This window comes from Pseudorca crassidens, chromosome 2 (genome assembly GCF_039906515.1).
Source record: "Pseudorca crassidens isolate mPseCra1 chromosome 2, mPseCra1.hap1, whole genome shotgun sequence".
NCBI classification, from domain to species: Eukaryota; Metazoa; Chordata; class Mammalia; order Artiodactyla; family Delphinidae; genus Pseudorca; species Pseudorca crassidens.
Genome location: NC_090297.1, coordinates 8,824,853 through 8,848,408, shown reverse-complemented (window position 1 = coordinate 8,848,408; position 23,556 = coordinate 8,824,853). Strand labels below are relative to the sequence as shown.

Here is a 23,556-nt window from a genome sequence, read left to right as displayed (position 1 = left end):
TGAGCTTGGTCCAGGATACCGTGTGGGTCAAGTCTGCTCCATGTGTCTCTCAACCTCCTGGAACCAGTGGGCTCCCTGGGGCATGCTCTTCCCATGGAGCGGAAGAAGCTCAGAGGGCAAGTCCCCTTGGACAGGCACATTTCAAGCCTTTGTTTGCTGCACTCTTGCTGCCATCCCAATGGACAACGCAAGTCACATGGCGAGACCCAACATCGATGGGACACGAAGACATATGCCACCCGTGGTCAGAGAGAAACTAGTCAGAGAGGGAGTAGTTCCTATCTATTGAAGCGCTTTGCTACTCCAAGCACCTAAATGCTATCCTGAGTTAGGAGAACTCTGTTTTAATAACAATGATAACAGAAATTATGATGGTTTAGCAGCTCTCGCTATGGCCAAGCCCTTGGCCTATATTACCTCATTTATTAATAAAACACAAAACCAGGGACTTCCCTGGCAGTCCAGTGGTTAAGACGCCGCGCTTCCACCGTAGGGGGTGCGGGTTCGATCCCTGGTCAGAGAACTAAGATCCCGCAGGCCGCGCGGTGCGGCCGAAAAAACAAAACAAAAAAGCCAACAAACAAAAATCCACAACAACCATTCATGATAGATATTGTTATTCTATTTAACAGATGAGAAAACGGGTTAAAATAGAGGAAATGACTTGCCCTAATTCACAGTTAATGGAGGCAGAGTAAGGAGGCTAACCCCCAGTTTCTGGAACTCCACACCAGGAGGGTCACAGACCCCAACTGCAGCCTCTTTCTTTGTTGGTTGTTTTTGTTGTTTTTTTTTTTTTTTGGTACGCGGGCCTCTCACTGCCATGGCCCCTCCCGCCGCGGAGCACAGGCTCCGGACGCGCAGGCCCAGCGGCCATGGCTCACGGGCGCAGCCGCTCCGCGGCACGTGGGACCCTCCCGGACCGGGGCACGAACCCGCGCCCCCTGCATCGGCAGGCGGACTCCCAACCACTGCGCCACCAGGGAAGCCCTGCAGCCTCTTTCTATTACCCTGTGCTGCCCTCTTCCAAGCGTGCCCTCTGCTTGCTCAACTACAAAGAGGCGAGGGAGCCGCATCGAGCAATGCCACACTCCTGATCACTCCAAAGGCTCTTGGTCTCTTTGGCTCCAGAGCGGGTGATGGTCCACATCTCTACTCAGACACGGTGGCAGGGAGGCTGTTGCTAGCCCCACAGGACGCTGGCAGCGCCTGGGTTTAGAGCACTTCAGCTGATGTTTGTTGATGCCTTCTCGGGGTGGGGGCACACCTTCCTTCCTTCCTCACTGCTGTCCCTGCCCCACTCCATATCCTCCTGAGTGCATCCTCTGCCCGCAGCCAGAGTGAACCTTCTAAGTAGTAAACAAAAACCATGTCTCGTTTCTGCTTTAAAAAAAAAAAAAAAACATCCAGATAATATATTCCTGCTGTCAAAAAATGCAAGAGTGTGAGAAGATTTGTAATAAAAGTCTTCCTCCCCTGGCTGTCTGCCATCCGCCTAGTCGCCCCCGCCCCACCCCTAATTCCCACAGGTAACTACTGCCTTAGTTTTTCTTGCATTCTCTTCAGTTTCTTTATGCGTATACAAGCAAAATGAGCATACATTCTCTCTTCCACCCATTTTTTCAACATACTTTACACACACTTTTGCAACTTTCCTCTCTTTTAATATAGCTTGGTGGTTTTTCGCATATCAGCACCTAGAGAGCTTCCTTATTTTTCGTTTATAGCCACAGAGTATCCTATTGTCTGAACGGACTGATCATAACTTATTTCATTTGTCACTGCGCTGATGGACGTTTAGGAGCTCCCAATCCTTTGATATACTAGACAAGGCTTCAGGGAATAACTTGCCCTGTGGAACTTTATCCGCAGGATAAATTCCCAGCAGTGGCACTGCTGAATCAAAAGGATCATGCCATTGTGATATTTACTGCCAAATTCCCCTCCACGATGGTTGAACCAGTTTAAGCTCCTACCAGCAATGCATAGGAGAGCCTGTTTGCCTATGTAGCCTTGTCAACAGAGTGTGTTACCAAACGTTTAGATTTTTACCACTGAACAGGCATAAGATGGTCTTCTGCTTTAAAAACCCTTCACTGTATCCCCATCCCCCTTGCATAGAGTCCAGCTTCCTTGGACAGTGTAGCGGTGAGCTCAGCCCTGTCCTTTCTCGAGGGCTCTTTCCCAGCCAGGGAGATGGATGTAGACACAGCTCAACCAGAGCACGGGACTCGGTGTTCCAGTCAAAGAGCAGTGAGAAAAAAGACGGAGGCTTCAGGGAGGAGGTAGCATCTAAGCTGAGCCTTTAGGGACAGGTCAGAGTTTGACAGGTGTCAGTGGGGGAAAAGAGAGGGGGACTGTGTGGGTGTAGACCACAAGGGAGATGGGGAATGTCTGGGGAGGGTGAAGAGCCCAGGATGGCTGGAGGACCTAGAAGGAGATGAGCCTGGAGAGGGGTCGGGGACAGGTCACGATGGACCTTGAATGTCATGTGAGAGAGAGTTGGGGATTTAACCTGTAAGTGATAGGAGCACAATGAAGGCTTTTGAGAGGGTGTGTGAAGTGGGTGGGTGGAGGGAGTGTTTAGCTAGGACTTTCGACTTAAAGTCAGAGAGAATATTACTCAAAGTGGCTTAAGGAGAAGGGGAATTTATTGCCTTATTTATGAAAATAATCTAGGGATACATTAGCTTCAGGCATGGCTGTATCTAGGGGCTTAAGTGATGTCATCAGAAATCTGTCTTTCACCCCTGGTTCTGCTTTCCTCTGTGTTGCCTCGTTCCCAGGCAGGCTCCAGTCTTTCCTCCCACAGCCTGGAAATATAGGTCAAAAGAGAGTGTATCTTTCCCAAGAAGATGCTCCTGGGACTGATTTGGGTCAGGTGTCAATTCCTCAACCAATCACTATGGCCAGGAGGATGGAATGCACTGATTGGCTGGGTCTGGGTCACATACCTACCCACCTGGTGGAGGAGGCGGGGAGGGATAATGTAAGGGGGTAACGGGAGGAGTGTGTATGGCGAGTTTGCCTCAGCTTCACCCGCATCACAAGGTCTGGATTGGGGGAGGATTCCCAAAGAAAAAGCAAGGTGCAGTGTCCAGAAAAGGGAAGGATGGGCGTATGTCGGAGACAATTAAAGGTGGGGAAACCCAAGCAGAGGCTGTAGAGCTCAGGAAGAGGATGAGGGAACTAGAAGAGGTTCCTTTTGAGCTCCTCCCTTGGAGGTGTGGTGCGGGGCCCTGAGCGCCTCCTTGTGGCCGGGAGGCGCACCCCACCCGCTGCTGCAACCGGGTCCCAAGGTGAAAACTGCAGAGCTAGTCTCAGGCAGAGCCAGGCAGCCTTGGCGGGCAGGGCTGGGCAAAGACATCAGGCCCTATGCCAGCCCGAGACCTCCAAGCACGGTGGTGTGTGGACCCAGGGCCTCCAGATGCTGGGCTCCTATTTTAAGTCCGTTTGGAGTGGCTGGGTTTTCACATGACTCCACTGAGCCTTGAATGCCAAAGGCAGTGGTATTTAGCCTGCTGGAGAGGACATGCATGCCACTCTGAACTCCTCTGGAGGCCCCAGGAGGAAAAGGAGACTCGGTTCTATCTGGGCAACTTTCTCTGCAGTGACCAAGGCAGGACTGAGAACTGTGCAGGCCATTCCATGCCTCTCTCTCGGGTCACCGGGTGGGGTGTGTGTGTGACTCTGAGCTTCTAGAACAGCCAGATGTTCTCTCCTGACCCAGTGTGTTGCCGCTTTCCCTGTCCGCTGCCCCCAGAAGCTCCAGCCTTGTCCCCTAAGATACAACGGAATCCCTCCTTTTATGCCTTAGCATCGGCCTGCGGTAGGCTGTCCTGTGGCTCAAGAAGGCCTGTGTCTGGTGGAACCAACCCCCAGAGGCAAGGGAACTGGCCCTTATCCTTTATTTTATTTATTTATTTTAAGGCATTAACCTTCTGTTTATTTTTTTATACATCTTTATTGGAGTATAATTGCTTTACAATGTTGTGTTAGTTTCTGCTGTACAACAAAGTGAATCAGTTCTACATGTACGTGGTCCCCATCCCTTCAATCCAGGGCAAGGACCCCCCTGCCAGCCCCAGACACAGGGCTTTGTGCCCCCACCCCTCACTCTTCTCCCTCACAGCTCTCTGGTTTGTGGTTAAATATCTGAGGGGTTCTTTTATTAAAGATTTTCCCCACCTCGACTGTAAGGTCCACGTGGTCAGGTCTGGGTCTGTTTTTGCGTTTTCTTGGATGGCTGAGGCCTGGAACAGTGACTGGCACATAGTAGGTGTTCAATAAATTGTTGTTGAGCAGACGACAGCTCCAGTGGGCATCCTCCTGCTTATTGGATGTGAACATGACGAGAACAGGAGAGACTCACAGGAGAAGACGGCCACCGATGGCGGGCGCTGGGGCAGCTTGATTTAAGGAGACTCAAATCCTGGCAGCATAGCACTGGAAGGAGGCAGAGCCCCGGACATCACGCTGTCCCCTGCCCCACTTTGAAGGGCGTTGAATCAGTGTGCAGTGGCTTGCTCTAGGTCACCCAGGCAGGGCTGGAACCTAGACTTGGATGCTGGACTCTCCCCTCTAGGCCTGGACTCTCCCTTCTCCAAGTAGCACACAGGTGGGTGACCGTGAAGGAGGGAGGACCCTGGTTGCCCAGTTGGCCTGGGGCTGGCTGCTTCTGTGAGTCAAATCTGCTTGCAGGAGAGGCTGTATCAGAGAGCGAGCACATACTCAGGAGCCATCAGCCTTGGGTGGGAATTCCAACTCTATCTCGCACAAGCTGTGTGACCTCAGGCCAGCTACTCCACGTCTCTGGGCTTCAGTTTTGTTAGCAGTGAAATGGGACAGAAACACTCCCTGCGAGAATTCCCAAGAATGCATGGATGGGGCCTGGACATGGCCAGCACTTCAAAGCACCCGGCTCTCAGTGATTTCCTGGCTTCCAAGTGAAGGAGAAAGAAGCAAGGGCTCAGGGAACCTTTGTAGGTGACAGGGGTCCCTCTCCATGGGCTCCCCTCATCGTCCTCTACCCCTCCTTAGCCCACCAAATGCCTGCACACCCTCACAGACCCCAAGCTAACTGCTGTGCCTGAGCTAATGAAGGGCATCTCATTAATGCTTGGCAAAAGCTCACTAAGACCATGAGCTGTGGACTTCCCTGGTGGCGCAGTGGTTAAGAATCCGCCTGCCACTGCAGGGGACGTGGGTTTGAGCCCTGGTTCGGGAAGATCCCACACGCCATGGAGCAACTAAGCCTGTGTGCCACAACTTCTGAGCCCGCGCTCTAGAGCCCGCAGCCACAACTACTGAGCCCGCGTGCCTAGAGCCCGTGCTCCGCAACAAGAGAAGTCACCGCAATGAGAAGCCCGCGCACCGCAACGAAGAGTAGCCCCTGCTCACCACAACTAGAGAAAGCCCACGCGCAGCAACGAAGACCCAACCCAGCCATAAATGAATAAATGAAGAAAGAAAGAGAAAGAAAGGAAGGAAGGAAGGAAGGAAGAAAGAAAGAAAGGCCCATCCTCCAGAAGGACCCATGCTGCCAACACCTTGCTTAGGAATTCCAGCCTCCAGCAGTGTGAGAGGATAAATTCCTGTTAGAAGCCACCCAGTTCAGGGCACTCTGTTATGACAGCCCAGGCAGACTGATACAAACCCTGAGAAGGGCGACTGGCACAGTAAGTGCTGTGTCAACTTGTACCATTAATCGCGTTTGGTGTCTGTCTGATGCTCCCTCAGCAAATACCGAGCACCTGCTGAGCGCCAGGCATGCACTGGGCGGGGACACGGTGCTGTGTGTCTGTCGTGCATGCCCAGCACCCCCCGACCCCGGTCAATATTCACAGATGACCAGGTGAGCTGATCTGGAGACAACCCTCAGGGTTGTCTACCCCGCCCTAAGGGTTTAGTCCCAGCTCAGTCTGTGCCCAGCTTCCGAAAGCCCAGGGGCCAACGTCTGTCCCGAGGAAGAAGGTCACAGCACAATACCAGACGCGCTGAAGGGGCCGACGGACGTCCCTGTGGGGAGCCAGGCGGGCCCCCTCCCACGGTGCTCCCCCAGTGGTATCCAGCCTCCTGAGCCTGCACAGCACTCTGTGACCCTGCTCCCCAGAGGGTCTGGCACCTTCCACCCCACCTCTATCTCCTTCCAGGCCCGGCCCCACCCCTCGTGCCAGGTTCCGGCTGGGCGGCATGCAAACACTTAGTTATTTCAATTTTAAGAATACGATGGAGCCAGCGATGCTTAAAATGCTCGTGTTAATGGCAGCAGTCTGCAGTTTCATTTCACTTTAATAAGAACCATCTGCTGTGAGCAGGCGGCAGGCACGGCCAGCTCCCCCTCCCAGGGGCTGCCCCCCTCCCCCAAATTCCAACCCCAGAGTCAGGTGGGGGAGGTAGGGGCTCAGATCTGTAAGGAAGGCTGTGCTGGGGCCCCATGGCTTCCAAAGAGCAGGAGCCCCTTGAGGCTGGGGCCAGGGGTGGGACATGCAGTACCCCAGGCCGGTCCCTCCGTGCTCCCCGGCCAGGACTAAAAGCCCTGGGGAAGATCACAGGACCACCCAGCACTGGCCGCTGTAAAACTGATGGGGAGGCGGGGGCAGGGAGTGCGAGGCCCTGCCCTTGCGCCCACTGTGCTCTTCCTGCAAAGTCCCCGAAGGAGGCAGCTCTGGCTGTGCCACCACAGGTCAGTCACTTTGCCTCCTGATGCCTCGGTTTTCACATCTGTAGAATGGGGGAACTGTAACACCCACATCAGAAAGTTCTTGTGAGCACTGAGGCAGTGTGCGAGGGAAGCCCCCTGAAAAAATCACCTGACCCTCACGGTGACCAGGCACAGGGGGATGGCTGGTCTCTTCCGCCGCCAGGCATAGTCCAGGGCAGCTGCCAGCTTGACCACCCAGCGGTGGCTGGCACTGAGATGAAGGCAGTGTGCGTCACACAGGTGAGTGTCGCCTGGCCCAGGCCTGGGAACGTAACTAGCTGTAGCCAAGCTGGGAACAAAGTGCCCCTGGGGTCAGAGAACGAGCATCTCGTCCCCAACCCACTGGACCAAAGGTGTGCAAAGCCGGACGTAGTGCCAGGGCTATAGGGAGGTCCCATCGGGCAGGGGGATCTTATAGCCGCTCTGGAGGAGCAGCAGGCAGGCGCCCAGCCCCAGGGCCCCTGCCAGGAGCACGGCACCCAGGGCTTTGAGGAAGGAAGTCCTGGTCCGGGTGAAGGAGCCGGGCGCCATGATGCCGAGCAGGGCTGTGCTGACCGTGAGCGTGTAGAGGATGGAGACTCCAGTGTTGAGTGCGACGATCTTGCCAAACTTGGCAAACGGGGCGATGATGCAGAAGAAGAGGGGCACCGTGGCGATGACTGTGGTGAGGGCGCTGGAGACGATGGCCACGCCCACATGCCGCACAGCCTCCAGCGTCCGCCACTGGCGCTGCGAGTGGGCATCCTGGGTGTGGGTGAGAGAAAGCTGGGGGCCCAGAAGCAGGAGGGGGTGCCTCCCTGCCTGGGGCTTTGGAATGGGGGCTTGGACCCGGGATGAACACGCATCGCTGTCCAAGGCCAGCCTTGCCCTCACGGGCTCCCCATTCCACCTCCGTGAACGGGGGTGATAACAGCACCTGCTCCCTGGGGTTGGCGTGAAGCTGAAGCGGTTCCCCTGCAGCAGCTCACGGTGCACAGCACACAGTAGGGCGTGTTAAATGTGGCTATGACAACCAGAGCATTGATGATCTGCACAGGAGGTCCTCAAACATGTGAGCCGTGATTGGAACTGATTTCCTTCTTCTGACCAAGAGCAGCTAAATGTATAACCGATTTAATTTACATATTTATGAATGTTTCACACCAACACAATTCCAAACTAAGAAAAGCCAAAAACTTTACGAGACCCAGAGCTAGTTTTGGCACTGGTACACGGGCATGTCCTCCCTAAGCCACAGGGTCCAGTGGGGGCAGGGGTTGGTGGCCTCAGGGTCACGACTAGAAGGGCTCAGACTTGCTTCCCGGGCTCCAGAGTGAGACTTAGACTCAGGGAACCGAGAAGCAGGAAGGGCCCTTGGACATCGCCTGGTTCAACCCCTCATACTCACTCAGGGAGACAGAGGCTGGGGGGAGTGGGCCTGCCCACCACCCACCACCCATAGCGATGCTTGGGTGGGGCTGCTTTAGAACTTGGGTCCCCTGGATGTGGAGAATGGCCCTGGAAACTGAGCCTCCTGGAATACATCCTGGCTGGGCATTGGGTACCAGGGGTGTCCAGCTACCCTTGGGGGTCCTCATTGGCACCGAGGGGGGAGAAGATTTGCTGGGGAGCGGTGGGGCAGGCAGGGTGCTCACCTCGGCCTGGTGCGGGGGCAGGTTCTCTCCGGCCAGCAGATAGCCCTCGACCAGATGCACGCAGTAATCCACGGAGGAGCCGACGAGGATGGACAGGGAGATGGCTTCCACGGCGCCCATCTCCCAGCCGCTCCAGTACATGACGGTCACCACGAGGCAGACGCTGCCTACGGGGCGCGGGAGGCGGCAGGGAGGCAGCTTGGACCTGGTACCACCCATACAGTCCTGGAGGATTGCTGGACAAATTCTAAGGGCCCCTGGGGAAGGTGGTAAAGTCTACAGTGGAGCCCCCAGCTCTGGTGACAGGTGCGATGAGTAGGGACAGGGCCAGAGAGAGCTGGGTTGGGGGGGGCTGCTGAAAGAGGGGACAAGTGCAGCAACATGTCCCTGGGACGAGAGCTACCCCCTGGTGACACCTGGCTCCCCTCGGGGAGCACATGGTCCTATGAATGACTGTCACAGAGGCTCTTTTTGCTTGGGGTGGGGAGTCGGGAAACCTTCACTGAAAAGACGGGACAGTTAAGGGTGGAGAGAAACCTCCTGACCGGAAGCCACCAGCGAGACCCCTGCCCGCTCCTGACACCCGGGCCACTTACCCAAGATGCTCAGGAGCACGGGCAACAGGAGCAGCACGTGGGTGGTGAACACGGTCACCGCAGCCACGCAGATGAGCAAGGAGAGGGCCAGGCCGTACAGGGCGCTCTGCACCCCTGGAAGGGAGAGGAGGGGGCCCTCAGCTGGGCTGCACCGGGGGGCACCCACAGTCCCCTCACCCTCATGGACCAGAGGTACTGGGGTTATGCAGACGGGCACCGTCACAGCTAGCTGTGCCACTCTGGGTGAGCCGCTTGACTTCTCTGAGCCCCCATTTCTTCATCTGTAAAATGGGGTAATGATAGTACCTACTCCCTAGGCCTCGTTTGGAGTTTAAAGAGATGACATAGGTCAGGCCTCAGCCAGGGCTTGGCATCAAGAAGGGCTCCAAATGAGAGACCACTGCCGTGAGGGTCATTACCATTACTTTTTAGGTGGCCAAATTCAGGATCAGAGAATGTGGCCCCCCAAGCAGGAGGGGACCCAAACTCTGGTCTCTGATCAGTGTTCCCGGCCACTGTGTCATCCCAGTTTCTCCAGGGCTCTCGGCCAGAATTGAGAAGACAAGTGTGGCTCAGACAGGCCAGGTCGTGCCCTTCCTGCTCTAGGTCACCACCCCGTGTCCCTGCTGCCAGCGCCCACCCCACCGGGACCCTGTGGGGTGCGGGCTGGGCTGCCGCTTGCCTATGATCTCCATGAAGATCCGCTTCCAGTGCTCACAGGTCTGGAAGCCGCGGTGCAGGGCTGAGCCCTCGGGGACCGTCTTCAGCTGCTGCTGCAGGAAGCTCTCCCAGCGCAGGTAGTCCGAGTAGGTCTGGAAGGAGGACTTGCCCTTGTACGTGGTCTGCGGGGACATGAGCCAGTGAGACAGGCGGGCAGCTGTGGCCCACGCTGCTGCCCTGGTGATAGCTGGTCTGCTCTGTGCCAGCTGCAGCTGGCCTCTGGCCTCTTGCAAAGAGAGTGCGCTGTGTGAAGGGTGAGCCCACCTGAGATCACTTCCCACCAGCCTCTGGGTGCACGTGTGACTCTCACAGCAGCGGCAGGTCCCCATTCAAGCAAAGTCCCCGTCCCTTTCCAACAGAACCACCTCCAACTTCCAGAGCCCCCCAGCTCCGCGTCCCACCCTCGGCCCATGCTGTCCCTCTGCCCTCTGCAGAGCTTGCTCCCACCCCTCCTTCAAGCCTCGTGAGGTTTCCGTCTCCTCTAGGAAGCCTTCCTTGATGCCCCAAGATGGTCATCTTCTGGGCTCTGCGAGTCCTCAGTGCTTCCCCATCACAGTTCTCGTCACTGCCCGGCAACCTGCCCCTCCTCTCCTGGCTAGACTGTGAGTCCGGGAGGGCAGGTGACCTGTCTGGTTCACGGCGCCCAGCTCTGGAACGTTTATATATGTTACCTCGCTGGTCCAATCCTGCTCTCCCTGAGCACAAACCAGTGTACAGCGTGTCTGTGCGCACGTGTGTGTCTGCGTGCTGGTGGGGGAGGCTGAGCAGGGATTCTCTCCTCCAACTGTCTGCGGCTTCGGCCTTTTTGAAAAAGGAGGGAAATTCAGACGCCGGCTACAACATGGATGGATGTGAAGAATGCTGTGCTACGTGAAACGAGCCAAGCACGAAAAGAACAGCGCTGTGGGATTCCGCCTCTGTAGTCAAATCCATGGGGGCAGAAAGCAGTGGTGGGGGGAGGGGGTGCCTGGGGGTCCGTGTTTCATGGGGACAGTTTTCAGTGTTGCAAGATAAGAAGTTTTATAGATGGATGGTGGTGATAGCTGCACAACGCTGTGACTATGCTTAATATTACTGAACTATACACTTAAAAATGGTTTAAATGGCCAATTTTATTATGTATATTTTACCACAATTTTAAAAAGCTACGTGGGGCTTTGAAGTGGTGTCTGCGTTAGCCTGGGGCTCACTGAGGGCTTGGAGGGGGTCTGGGTTCTCCTCGTGGTGGCCAGGGGTTTGGCTGCTCGTGCAGTGAGTGGCACAGGTGGTGGGACAGAAAGTAGGGCTGGGGCCGAAGAACAAGAATCGCCCTTGTCACATGAATTCTTGTTCCCCAACACCTTCACGTGACTGACCTACCCTAGCTTCTCGATGACTGCCAGAGGGCGGGCAGGGAGGCGTAACCCTAATCTTTAGAGGAGGAACTGGAGGCTAGAGGGGATGCGTGTTTTGCTCAAGGACACAGAGCGCAGCAGGATCAGAGCCAGGACTGGACCCCGGGGCTCAGCACGGAGGCAACAGGGGCAGACCTGGCAAGTCTCACAGTGCCAAGTGCTAGGGCCAGGCCCGCAATGCCCAGGTCAGGGATGTGCGTGTGTGCAAGTGTGCATATGTGTGTGCACATGTGTGTGCATGGGTGTGTGTGCATGGATGTCTCCTTGGCAGAGCCTAGGGGGTGAGAGAGGAGGCAGTGAAGTGTCGAATGGCTGGTCCCCTGTCTTCCGATCTCTCCTGGGGGGGCCCAGCACGGGGGCTCTGTGGTCCCAAACCTGCCCCCTCACAGTGGCAGAGGGGAGTGTCCTGGACTGTCACCTGCCCCTGGAAAACGATGTGGACCTCGGGCTGTCGGGGAGGGAGGGTGCTGGGGGGTGGGTGGCATCCCGTGTGGCAGAAAGGCCGAGCTTGGCGGTCAGACGGCTGGTTTAGCACTTGGTGCTGGCGCTCACCAACCCCGTGGCCTTGGACAAGCAATTTCACCCCTCTTGGCCTCAGCCTCCCCTCTGAAGAACAGCCACTCTGCTCTGATCTGGGATGAGGTCCAGGGACCCGCGGTGACACTGCACTCTGTGAGGTCAGCACACTGCCCTGCACCCGGTGGCCCACCCGGGGCTCACCGACTCGAAGGCCATGGAGATCCACTGCACTCGGCCATCCTTGACGCCCACGGCCCCGTGTGACAGCTGCCCTGGGAGCAGGTGGGGCTCAGGCAGCTCCTTGCACTCGGGGTGCAACATCTGCAGGAAGGAGGAGATGCTGTAGCCTGCGGGGAGAGGGGAGAGGTGGGTCGGGGGGGGACCCGGGAAGGGAGCACCTCTTCCCCCGATCCTGCCTGCGCATGTGTACTTACCCATCTGGGTGTGTATGCACAGGGGCACGCACCCTTCCCCCAACCTCCTAGTTTAAAAAGTGTCTGGAACCACTGGCAATGCCATCGGGAAACCTACAACACCTATTAGCCGTCAGGGCAGAAACTGACATCTTGTGCCTTCTCAGGAAGAGCCCTGGCCAGACCCAGGTCATTGTCTGTGCCGGCTCCCGGCCTCGCTCCCAGTTCTGGAAAAGCTCCTCCTGCAGGTGTGCCCTGCACACCACACCCCCGCCAACGCCCGTGTGGCTCTGCACCAGTTCACCTTTAGGCACGAGCCCGCTCTCATCTGGAAGATTCGCACGCCCCCCACCCTAGCGTGGACACACATAAGCTTGGACACATGTCTGCAGATGCCCTCACGCCAGGCACATGCGCCCTCGGGGCTGTCCACCCTCGGGTCCCCCACACGCACCTGAGGGCAGGCACTGGGCCCCGCCCGGCTTCACCAGCTCCGAGTTCCCCGCGATGGCCTTGCAGAGGCGACACAGGTGCCCGATTTCTTTGAAGAGGTCAAAGCTGCTGTCGTAGATGACGCTGCCCTTTCCCAAGGAGACACAAGCCAGTGCGACTACTCAGTGAGTCGGGAACTCAATCCTGGGCCCCACCCCCGGGGAGGAACCTCCGGCAGCTCCTGCTACCATCGTCGCCAGCACTTGGAGCCCTCTGCCTGGTCACCCGCGGTCCTGCCGGAGCCTGCTCTGCCCTGCCCCTGGCAGCACCTCTGCTGCCACTGCTGCCCACCCGCACGGGCCCCCTCAGCCTCCCCTCCTTGATCTTACTCACCACGCGCTCACCTGGGCTCCCTGCCTTCCCCTCTCCCTCGGCACAGCCGAGTCCCACCTGTCCTCCAGCGCGGGCCTCCTCTCCTCCCTGCCTCCCCAACCCTCCTCTGAACACCTGCGGACTCCCGATCCAGACTGGACAGATCTCCTCTGACCCCACCTGGCTCCCGAATTACTTTCTGTCTGAAACCCTGTACACCCAGCCAGGCTGACTTCCCAAGGCAAGGGTCATGACCAAGAGTACCGACGTCCACGGTCCTTCCCACCATGTCTCAGTACCCACCAAGTGCCAGGCACAGACCTAGTCATACCTCCGTGTCAGTTCCTCTCCCGTCCAACGCCCTAGAGCCCAACCCTGGCACAAACACGTACAAGGTAGGGAGACCACCCCGAGCGAGGGCACCATGGCCGAGGCACGCAGCAAGGGCTGTGGGCACAGGGAGGGCCCCGTGCAGGAGGAGGAGGGCAGGGAGGCTTTGCACACCTGTACTGCCCTCACCTCCGTGCCACCCCTAATGATGCGGGGCCGCTGGCTCAGGCCCCACTGTACCCAGATTCCTGGGCAATTCTGAGAGCTCAACGCTGCTCAGTCCTCAAGAGAAATGGTGCCGCGTAGCGGAGCCTGTGGGCCAGGTGAGCAGCCAGGGAGCCGAGAGGGGGTGTGCGGAGCCGGGCCGGCGGGCCCTGGGCTGGCGCTAGCTTGCAAGTCTGGTGTGGCTGGGCCCTCTGGCATCTGCCCAACGTGGGCACGCGTACCGGGTCTCCGATGACATGGTTGTCCACCTGCCGCGTGCGGTTGATGCCAACGATGCCAAAGACTACGAAGACCATGGCCCCCGTGTCCACGAGCGGCCGCACCGCCGGCTTCCCGCAGCCCGTGTTCACGCAGGGGTTGAAGCCGAAGGTGGCAGAGGGGCGGGCCTTGGGCGCTGCGGAGGGAGTCACAGCTGTATGGGAAGGCGGGGCCCAGCCTCCCAAGGCCCCGCCGCGGCCTCCCCGCGTGTACCTTTCTCGCTGGGCACGTAGAAGAAGCCTTTGGTCGGCCCATCGGGGCTGGAGCCGAGCAGGCAGCCAGGAGGGGCCGCACACACACGGCCGTGGAAAGGGGGCTTGTGGGACTGGGCAAAGTACAGCTTCCTGTGGAGGCAAAGGAGGCGAGGCCAGGACTGAGGCCAGGAAGGCCAGGAGCAGTGGGGGTGGGGAGGCACAGGCGGCTGTGAGCAGGGGCTGGAAGAGTGCAGGGGACAGACTCGGGCTCCCCCAGCACAGGGATTTAATCTTAGGTTCAGGCCTGGGGTTTGGACACCTGTTCTAGTCCCGCCCCTGCCAAGGCCCGCCCTGTGGTCCTGCTCAAGTCACTTCCCCTCTCTGCATGTGTCTCCTCGCCTGTGGCAGGAGGGGCGGAAGAGACCAGCAGCTTCCAAACGGTCCTCAAGGGGCCCCAGGGCTAGCCTTGGGGGTCGGTGCTCAGAAGCCCCCTGCCCCACTTTAATCTGAACAGTGACAGAGCCTCAAGATTCTGTTTGAAGAAAGGATTCCACGGTTAGCTTATTCACCACTGGACTTGATGTAGCTCAAGGCTCTTTCTAGAATGTTCTAAGCTCAGCCAGGCAGCCTGACCCCAGTGGCTACTGTATGTGCAGCGTGAGCCCGACCATGGAGGGGAGGCAGAGGGACCCCCTCATGCCCCGAGCCGAGGTGTGCCAGGCCAGAAGGGCCCAGTGAGCCCATCTTGGTCATCCCCCTGCCCCAGGCATCAGCCTCGTGTGGGCGTTCAATGTCCTGAGGCCAGGCCCTGTCAGAGACCATGGGTCCCTGGTGTCACCAGTGCAGGCCCCGCGCTGCTGTTCCCTGGACCACAGCAGCAGTGCGCTCTTCCTTTCAGAGCCCGTATTGTAATTTGCAATGACACTGTGCTGTCTCCCGAGGGCAGGAGTCACATCTGTCTTGTTTCCCATCCCCAGCACTAGCCCCGTGCCCGTTCACAGTCGGTGCTCAGTGTTAAATGAATGAATGGATGAGAGACAGGCCCTCGGCTGACACAGCCTCAGTGGTCAGAACGTGGCGGGGGGAACCTGGGAAAAGATGGCCCCAGCTGGCTCAGAGACCCCCGGGGCACGGAGTGCAGTTGATCATTAGGTGTTCACGGGGACTTACTTCATGCCAGGCACCAGGTAGGGCGTGCGTATTCAGTAGGTAAAGACAACAGACACGGGCTCTCTCCCATCACCTTACAGTCCGAGGGAGGGGGAACATTCAATAATTGTTTTCTGAATTAACTGTAGGTATTGAGAGCGTGGGTAGTGCCTTGGAGAGGAATGCAGAGTGTACTCATTCATTCCTTCATTTACTCAGCAAGTGTTTCCTGAGCACCCGCTACCTAGCACCGGGTGAGGGGACACAGCACAGAATGGTAAGCTGCTCACGCAGGATGCCTGCGCGCTCCTGAGCAAGGACAGGTACTAAACCAGTAGGTCAGTATGATTCCAGGTGGTGGTAGAAGCCAGAATGAGAGCAGCGGGGTGATGTATGGGGAGAGGCGGGTGCGGCTATTTTCCCCACGGAGGGAAACCTTGTTGGGGGTGGGTAGGCATCTGGGTAAGGACCTGAATCTTGAGAACAAGTCAATCCCGGGAGGAGCTAGGGGCAAGCAGCCTAGGCCCAGGGAATAGCAAACGCAAAGGCTCTGCGTTGGGAACTGCTTGGCGTGCTGAGGGGCCAGACAGCCGCTGCGCCTCCCGCGGGAGCCATGCAGAGTGAAGGCTGCAGGTGGGGGAGCGAACTGCGGGCCTGGCGTCTTGGCGTCCCGGATCCCCAGTCCTGGGCGAGAAGCATCTGAACAGATGGGTAGAAATGGACTGGGGTTTCCGAAAGGTGTCGTGGGAGGGGCAAACGAGTGGGCCGGGCTGGTGGAAACCAACTTATCTGCGAGGCTGTTACCGGGTGTGCTGGTGCTCCTTGGCGGCCACGTAGAAGCTAAAGTCAAACTTCCAGCCCCGCTTGGTGTCGCAGGCCAAGGTCGTCACCATCCACCTGCCGGAGGGGCTCGCCGCCTGGAGCAGCCCTACTGTAGACATACAAGCGGTCAGCTTCTTGGTGAAGTTACCAAAAGGCGCTCTATACACCTAAGCAGTGGATTGACAGAGACAAGACAGGTGACTCTGGGAGGCTGCCTTGGCCTGGGCCCAGCCTCAGGCTCGGTCCCCTCCCTCCTCGGAGCGCTCGCCGCCCCCTGCCCCCATTCCAGCCCCCAGAGTGGGGGGGTAGAGACCTGGGCAGAGGCGCAGGAGGCCTGGGTTCAAGTTTAAAGATGGAGCAAATCCTTCCCTACCTCTCTGAGCCTCAGTCCTTCCTACAACTGAGGATCTACTCCAAGCCAGGCCCTGAGCTGGGCTCTGAGGATGTGGCTGTGAGCCAGACAGGCTTGGTCCCTGCCCTCCTGGAGCTGCCAATTATGATGGCTTCAGATTCTTTGAAGGGCCTTGAATTAACTATGAGGCCGATAAGGCACAGGACGAATGGGGCAGTGGAAGAGGAGGCCAAACTGGCAAGGATGGTCAGGATAGGGTCCTAGGAGGAGGTGACATTTGGGCTGAATGGGGAGCCAGCCACGCATGAAGCTGGAAGGAAAGCCCTCCAGGCAGCGAGAACCGCAGTGCAAAGGTCACAGCCAGGGAACGCCTCACACACCCCATCTTTCGAATGGAAATATAAACCCCGAACAAATGAGTTGACATGTGGAACTGTCACCCAGGAGGTGTAACATGTTAAAGAAACACAAATCATTCCTGAGAGGAAAAATCAGAGGCCTGGGTTGGCCCTGGGAGCCCCTTTTCTGGGGCGCTAGAACAGACGGCTGAGAACAACAACCTAACTAACAGCTCCCATTTTACTGGGCACTTCCTATGTTCCAGATGTTACAGAACGCACAGGCCTTGCCTCACGTACCTCCAACATCCCTGGCTGGTACCTTTCATGTCCCCGTATCACAGATGAGGAAACTGAGGCTCAGAGAGACTACATAATCTTCCCAAAGACATACAGGTTATAAATGGCAGAGCCAGGACTCGAACCCAGGCCTGGCTGACTCGGCAGCCCGTGCTCTCACCACTCTGCAGGTCCCTGCCGCAGGCCTGGCTGACGGTGGGAGAGGGTCCTCACCTGCCTGGAGCAGCTCCATCCTCGCAGGCCCTGCCCCCACCCCCATGTGGCCAGTGCCCACCAGTGTGGCACTGAGGGCCCCCTCCCCTGGTAGTGGCAGCTCACTTAACAACAGCCAGGCTCACCTGGAAGGAGGGCACCTCCCCGTCCCCAGAGGACACGGTCTGCCAAGGGCCAGGCAGGCTGGCGTTGAGGGAGAACCTGTAGACAGCTGGGTGGCCTTTGCTCTTCACCTTGGAGACGTACACAGTGCCCGGGGAGTCTAGGGACAAATGAGGGGAGGAGGAGGGACAATCACCTCGACTGGCTTCCCCTAACCCTGCAACAGCCCAGCCTCTGCTCTGCTGACTGAGGAGCTGAGCCTGACCTTGGGGTCATCTCTGAATGGTGGCTCTGTTCCTCTCTACCGGACCGAGCTCATGGCAATGATGGGGGACTAGTTGTTGGTGGTGGACACTGGATGGGGTGCAGGTATAGATGGAGGGGCGGTGGTGGTGGACACTGGATGGGGTGCAGGTATAGATGGAGGGGAGGTGGTGGTGGGCACTGGATGGGGTGGAGGTATAGATGGAGGGGAGGTGGTGGTGGACACTGGATGGGGTGCAGGTATAGATGGAGGGGAGGTGGTGGTGGACACTGGATGGGGTGGAGGTATAGATGGAGGGGAGGTGGTGGTGGACACTGGATGGGGTGGAGGTATAGATGGAGGGGCGGTGGTGGTGGACACTGGATGGGGTGCAGGTATAGATGGAGGGGAGGTGGTGGTGGACACTGGATGGGGTGGAGGTATAGATGGAGGGGAGGTGGTGGTGGACACTGGATGGGGTGCAGGTATAGATGGAGGGGAAGTGGTGGTGGACACTGGATGGGGTGGAGGTATAGATGGAGGGGAAGTGGTGGTGGACACTGGATGGGGTGCAGGTATAGATGGAGGGGAGGTGGTGGTGGACACTGGATGGGGTGGAGGTATAGATGGAGGGGAGGTGGTGGTGGACACTGGATGGGGTGCAGGTATAGATGGAGGGGAGGTGGTGGTGGACACTGGATGGGGTGGCAGCATGGGTAGAGGGAGTGACAGAGATGGTGGGAGCCATGGGGTGGTGTGCCAGTAGGAACTAGGGTAGTGGAGGTGACGCCAACATCGATGTCCCAGGCCTGGCGTGAACGGTGCGGGTGTGTTGCTGGTGAGGATGGTGGGCACAGAGGGGGGACGATGGCGTGTGATGACAAGGACACGCAGAACTGCCCCATGTGGGGGGTTTATTCCCACGTGCATCCTGGCATCCCACATCTGATGGAGACCCCAGCAGGGATAAGCCCGCCTCCAGTGTTTAGGACGCCCCGCCCGCCCCCAGACACTCAGGATGGATCTGCCACACAAGGCGGTTCACAGTGCACCACAAGCCAGGCTGCGGTGGCGGCAAGAAGGGACCGCCCTGTTCTGGCTGAAGAGAGCTGGTGGGACGAAGGAAAAGGGCCTCAGGTTCACCCCCGCACCGACCCTTCCACGGTGACCCAAGAACACAGGCTTTTGTTCCCGAAGGAGAATCAAACCATGGATTTAATGTGCTCTCCCCACAGGGCCCCTGCACCCTTGTACAAGGACCTCCCACTGCCCCACCCAGCCAGTGCACACTCCCCACTGACCCTGTAGAGTGGCCTCAGGCCAGCCGGCCCAGGACACCCCCGAGCCCCGCTTCTTCTCCAGGGACGTCCGGATGTTCTGCAGGCTGTGGGGCTTCTCCTGGAACAGACCTACCCACCCCCCCCCAACCCCCGCACCGTGTCAGACAGCAGGGCCTCCCTGGCTGGGCCCGGCCAAGGCTGGGAGAGAGATGACCTGAGGGACGTGGGCCCCAGGGCCCTCAGCTTGGGAAGCGGGTGGTGTCAAGGGTCTGAAAGAAACTAGATGGAACTGAAGAAAGGCCAAATGCTGAATTTACAAGAATCTTGAGGCAAAGGAAAGGAACCTGCCAGCCCCATCCAGAGAAGGACACTCGCAGCCCACCCTGCTCATCCTCGCCACGCCTCACTTCCCTCCTCTGTCAGGTGGGATGACACCCAGAGGGTACCTCCAGAGGGTGGGTGAGGGACAAAAGGGGATGCTGCGTCTCAGGCGCTTAGCAACGTGTCTGGCTTGCGATGAATGCTTGATAAACAGGAATAATTAGAAACGGCATGTTATCAACTAGCAGAGACAGGGGAGACCTCCTGTTTTGCCCCAAGCAAGCAGAGGTTCAGGGAGGTTACATGGCCTTCAGGGGAAGTGAGAGGCACAGCCCCATCAGGATGGGTCTTGTCTGCCCCTAAAGCCGAAAATCTTTTTGCTACAGCCTGAAGGGCCCCTTTAAGGGGCAGTTCAGAGGCTAAGAGATACAAGGGGCTGGGGCTGGGGTCCTGGCCCTTCTCCAGATGTTTCCAGGAACTTCGGGACCATCCCAGGGTTTGTCCATCTGTGAAGTGGGAGCAGACAGGCCCTGAGGGACGGTGGGAGGCCTTGCAGCGGCAGTGCCATTGGAGCGAAATTCGATGCCCAGGCAGGTGGGAGAGGAGCGGGGATGTGGCCAATTTAGGAGGGGCTCCTCAGGCACCTCTCTGAGCTGCAGCCAATTATCATGCATTCGGCTAATGCCATTTACCAAGGGGAAGGCCAGGTTAATCTGAACACCACCCTAATTACATGAAGGCAATTACAGCAGTCAGCGGGTCTTCCCGCGGGAGCTGGAAGCAGTCACCCAAGCGTCTTCTCATTTGATTTCTAACCACCCGGCAAAGCTGTATGACCTTGGGTCGACTTCCCCCGCCCCAACTCCAACCTCAGGCTCCCCTCTGTAAGACGAGAGCCTGGATCAGACTAACTCTAAGGCAAGCAGACATCTTTATCTCACCTCTTAGCTCATCCCCGGCACGCGCTCCATCACCAAGTCCTGTGGGTCACCTCCTAAAAACCTCGTGTCTTCACTGTCACCATCGGCCACACCGGCTCCAGCCCCCACTGTCTCTTGTCTAGATGACTGCACGAGACTCCCACCTGGGCTCCCAGCCACGCTCCACGCTGGCCCTCCGACCACACAGCAGCTGGCCCTTCTCTGCTTAAAGCCCTCCACTAGCTTCCAGTGCCAATTACGATACAATCCAGACTCCTCACTGTACCCCAGCAGGCCCTGGCCCAGCCCGCCTGGCTAGCCTTAGCTCCTGCAACTACCTCCATCAGACTTGGCCCTGGTCTCTCCCACTCTGGTGATCGCCTCTGCCTAGACCGCTTCTCTCCCCTCCTCTCCCAGCTTGGTCAACTCCTTCCCTCCCTCCCTGCCACCCAGGCAGGCTCAGTCTTGCCTTAGACATTCCCTCCTCCAGGAAGAAGCCTTCCATGATGCTGAGCTCCCCAGTCACCCTCCTTTTAGTCCACCACAGCTCAGATCTACTATTATATGGCCTGCCCCAGCAGTGGAATGAACTCCCTGAGCTCGAGAAGTCTGTCCTGCCCACTGCGGCCTCCCCAGCACCAGCACAGCTGGCACCCAGTAAGTATTCGTTTAATGAAACGTGAAAACACTGAGGCTTAGAGGTGGGGTGATTTGCCTGAGGTCATACTGTGATGGGGAGCCTGGATCTCACATCTCTCATCTTGGAGACGTGGACTCCAAAAGGAGCAGGGGCCCACAGGGGACACCCTGGCAGGAAACCCTCACCTGAACAGGTGATGCAGGAGATGCCCTCGGCGCTCAAGTTGTACTTGAGGTCTAGCAGCACCTGGATGTTGGTATCCGGCCGGAAGAGCAGCGGGGCCCGGCTGGCGGGGCGGAGCCGGCTGGCGAACACCAGGGACAGGATGAGGATGGAGACAAAGAGCCCTGCGAGGAAAGGATGCTGCGCTAGGCAGGGCTGGGGCCAGGGGTGGGGCGGGGTGGAGGCATTCGCAGCTGGGGCTTCCAGAGCCCTGGGAAAGAGCTGCTCCCTCTATGGGGACAGGATGGGGAAGGGGGGGGCAAGTATCCCAAGGGAGTAGGCAAAGGCCCAGCGTGCCAGCCTGTGGGTGAGGCTGCTAGGGGTCCGTCCCTTGGAGGTAGGGGCTGGTTGTTACATGTGTCATTGGTGGTCAGACTGTAAGCTATAAGCTCACATTCCTGGACAAGAACCAGCCACCACCTTAGAGCCCTTAACAGTTTGTAAACAGCCAGCATATCCACTCGATCTTACACAGACCTGAATACAGTCAGTGATGATAATAATGCTAATAATAGCAATAGCAGCACTTAACTTTCGTTGAGCACTTACTACATGCCTTGCACTGGGCTCAGTTTTTACACACACTGTGGCTTTCCTCACAACTGCCTTAGTAGATAGATACTATTCTTATCCTCACTCATAGGACAGGGAACGGAGGCTCAGCCTAACTGGCACAGTCAAGGTGACACTGCTAGTACACAGCAGAATTAGGATTCCAACTTAGCCAAGCTGGTCTAAATCCAGAGCCCAAGCACTGGGCGCTCTGCTCTGCTGCCCAGCCTCACGACTGGCACATAGTAGGTGCTCAATAAGCAACAGCTATCGTGGAAGCAGCTTTATTCTACACAGGAAGTGGGGTAAAGCTCCGAGAGTGAGGGACACCAGCCCAGGTTTCTGACCTCTAGCTCATCTGGGGAACAGGAGTGGGCTCCCAATGGCTGCACGTTCTTTGCATGGGGTGGGGTCTGTCCCCCACGCCTTAGGCACTGGGAGAAGCTGCAAGATGGGGGAAAGGAGAGTGGAGAGCCCACTTACCCACAATCACCCAACGGCTCTTGACGGCCGACCACAGGACCCAGTGGTGCAGCAGCTCCTGCAGCTGGGCGATGAGCTGCCCCCGGCTGCCCGCATCGGGGGCTGGCTGCAGGCCCTTGGGGGGCACAGACACCAGGGACGCGTCTCCCAGCTCCAGCGACACTGCCAGGGCAGAGCAGCGGCCTGTCAGAGGGCCGGCCCAGAAGTGGGTCAGAGCCCACCTTGGTCCCTGCCCTCTCCAGGGAAGCCCAAACGCTCGATGGGGATCTCGTCCTGCCCTCCCCTCAGGACCAGCCTGTCCTCATACCAGCTCGCCAAGGGCTACTTCCCCTGGCCGAGGCAGCCCCTGGGTCCCGGCAGGCTCAGCGGGAGGCCCGCACCAGCTCTCACCTGGCTCCTCCTCCACATTGAGCAAGGGGATGTCATCATCCAGGTAGGGCATGGGGCCCTGAGCAGGGCTGCCCCCAGCCCGCTCAGCAGCAGCAAACACGTCCCCGGGGAAGTGCAGGGAGCTCCTGCAGCCGCACTTCTGGTGGCAGCTGTGGAGACAGTGGGAGGAGGGGGTGAGTCCTGGGTGTCCAGGGAAGGGGGCGAAGGTCCCGGCTACATGTGAACCCAGGTATCACACTGCTGCCGACAGCTCACATAGGACACTCATCACAGGTTTCCAGGAGCCTGCACCTGAGTCCTCTCTAGCCCTGGGGCCCTTGGGTGCCACTCTTCCTCTGGGGACACAAATGGTGACAGCAGCCATTACCCAGGGAGAGGGGACGATGACTCGCAGCCCAAGCATCAAGGTGACCAAAGCAGGGGAATCATGTCTCCCACATCGTGTGCCCAGGGCCCTGACACCAGGAGGACGGGGAAGCGGGGCTGGGCTGAGGACGTAGCTGAGGCCTCGGCTGGAGTGAATGTGAGGGAGACAAGGCTCACCCTAGGGACTGGGGACAAGAACAATGCACGCGGTGAATGTGCCAGGAATACTACGTGCCAGGCGGTGAGTAAGATTCTCTCATGAATCCTCACGGGGTGACATGTACCCATTTTATAGAACAGGAAGCTGAGATGCAGAGAGGTTAGGTAACATGTCCAAGGGTCCGCAGCCGCCAGGCAAAGAGGCTGAGGCTGGAGCCCAGGACTGGGAAGACTGCTGCGCCCACTGCCCCCAGACTGGGGGGCGGGACAGGGCGGGCTTAGTTGGGGTCTCTGTAGAGATTATAAACAAGGAGCCCTCTACCCGAGACACTTTGCTTCTATGTCACAAAACTGTCATAGAAATAGTCAAAGCTGAACGTCTATAGTGCAGACCGCTGTGCCTCGGCCAGAGTGCCCTTGTCCAGTGCCCAACCCGTACCACCATACCTGGTGGCCCTGAAGCAGGAGGTGTGTGGGGGAGAGCTGAGCGTGTCCCAGGCCCGAGTCTGAGCTCCTCGCTGCCCCTCCTTGGCTCACCATGGTCAGGTGGATGCTGTCGTGGACCCCTGACAGTCCTGCCCATGCATGCCCTGCCCCAAGCCCAGACCCTCCATCCTTCCTCAGGACTCCCAACCCAGGCAGCCACCCAGGCTGGATTCCATTTGGTCACTGTCCCCGCCCCCGCACCCCCCGCCACTGACCACCTGGCCCACGAGACCCCCAACCCTTAGACCTTCAGCAGCGGCTCCGGGCTGATCCATTCAACTCTGCACACCACTCACTGCACCTAAATCTCAGCTCCACGCCTATTAAGTGGGCAACCTTGAGAAAGTTGCCCAACTGCTCCAAGCCTCTGTTTGCTTGTCCATAAAATGGGTGAACTAAGAGGACCCAGCTGCCAGGGTCCTTGGGG

The 23,556-nt window shown here is 58.1% G+C and overlaps 1 protein-coding gene across 2 annotated transcripts in view; it reads right to left on the bottom strand.

The window, feature by feature from the left end:
• Positions 1–3,988: 3,988 nt before the first annotated feature.
• Positions 3,989–23,556, bottom strand: part of DISP3 (dispatched RND transporter family member 3) — a 51,638-nt gene continuing 32,070 nt past the window's right edge. Inside the window, exons 8-21 of one of the 2 annotated variants that reach the window (XM_067720441.1) lie at positions 22,119–22,267; positions 21,729–21,890; positions 20,657–20,818; positions 18,612–18,719; positions 17,090–17,226; positions 15,744–15,928; positions 13,810–13,940; positions 13,560–13,750; positions 12,434–12,560; positions 11,768–11,913; positions 9,616–9,775; positions 8,934–9,047; positions 8,338–8,504; positions 3,989–7,447 (exon numbers count right to left, since the gene is read on the bottom strand). In XM_067720441.1, coding sequence (XP_067576542.1) covers positions 7,085–7,447; positions 8,338–8,504; positions 8,934–9,047; positions 9,616–9,775; positions 11,768–11,913; positions 12,434–12,560; positions 13,560–13,750; positions 13,810–13,940; positions 15,744–15,928; positions 17,090–17,226; positions 18,612–18,719; positions 20,657–20,818; positions 21,729–21,890; positions 22,119–22,267 — 2,302 coding nt within the window. In that variant the 3' untranslated portion in view covers positions 3,989–7,084. The remainder of the gene's footprint in view (positions 7,448–8,337; positions 8,505–8,933; positions 9,048–9,615; positions 9,776–11,767; positions 11,914–12,433; positions 12,561–13,559; positions 13,751–13,809; positions 13,941–15,743; positions 15,929–17,089; positions 17,227–18,611; positions 18,720–20,656; positions 20,819–21,728; positions 21,891–22,118; positions 22,268–23,556) is intronic. The other variant, XM_067720452.1, reaches the window with a different exon arrangement.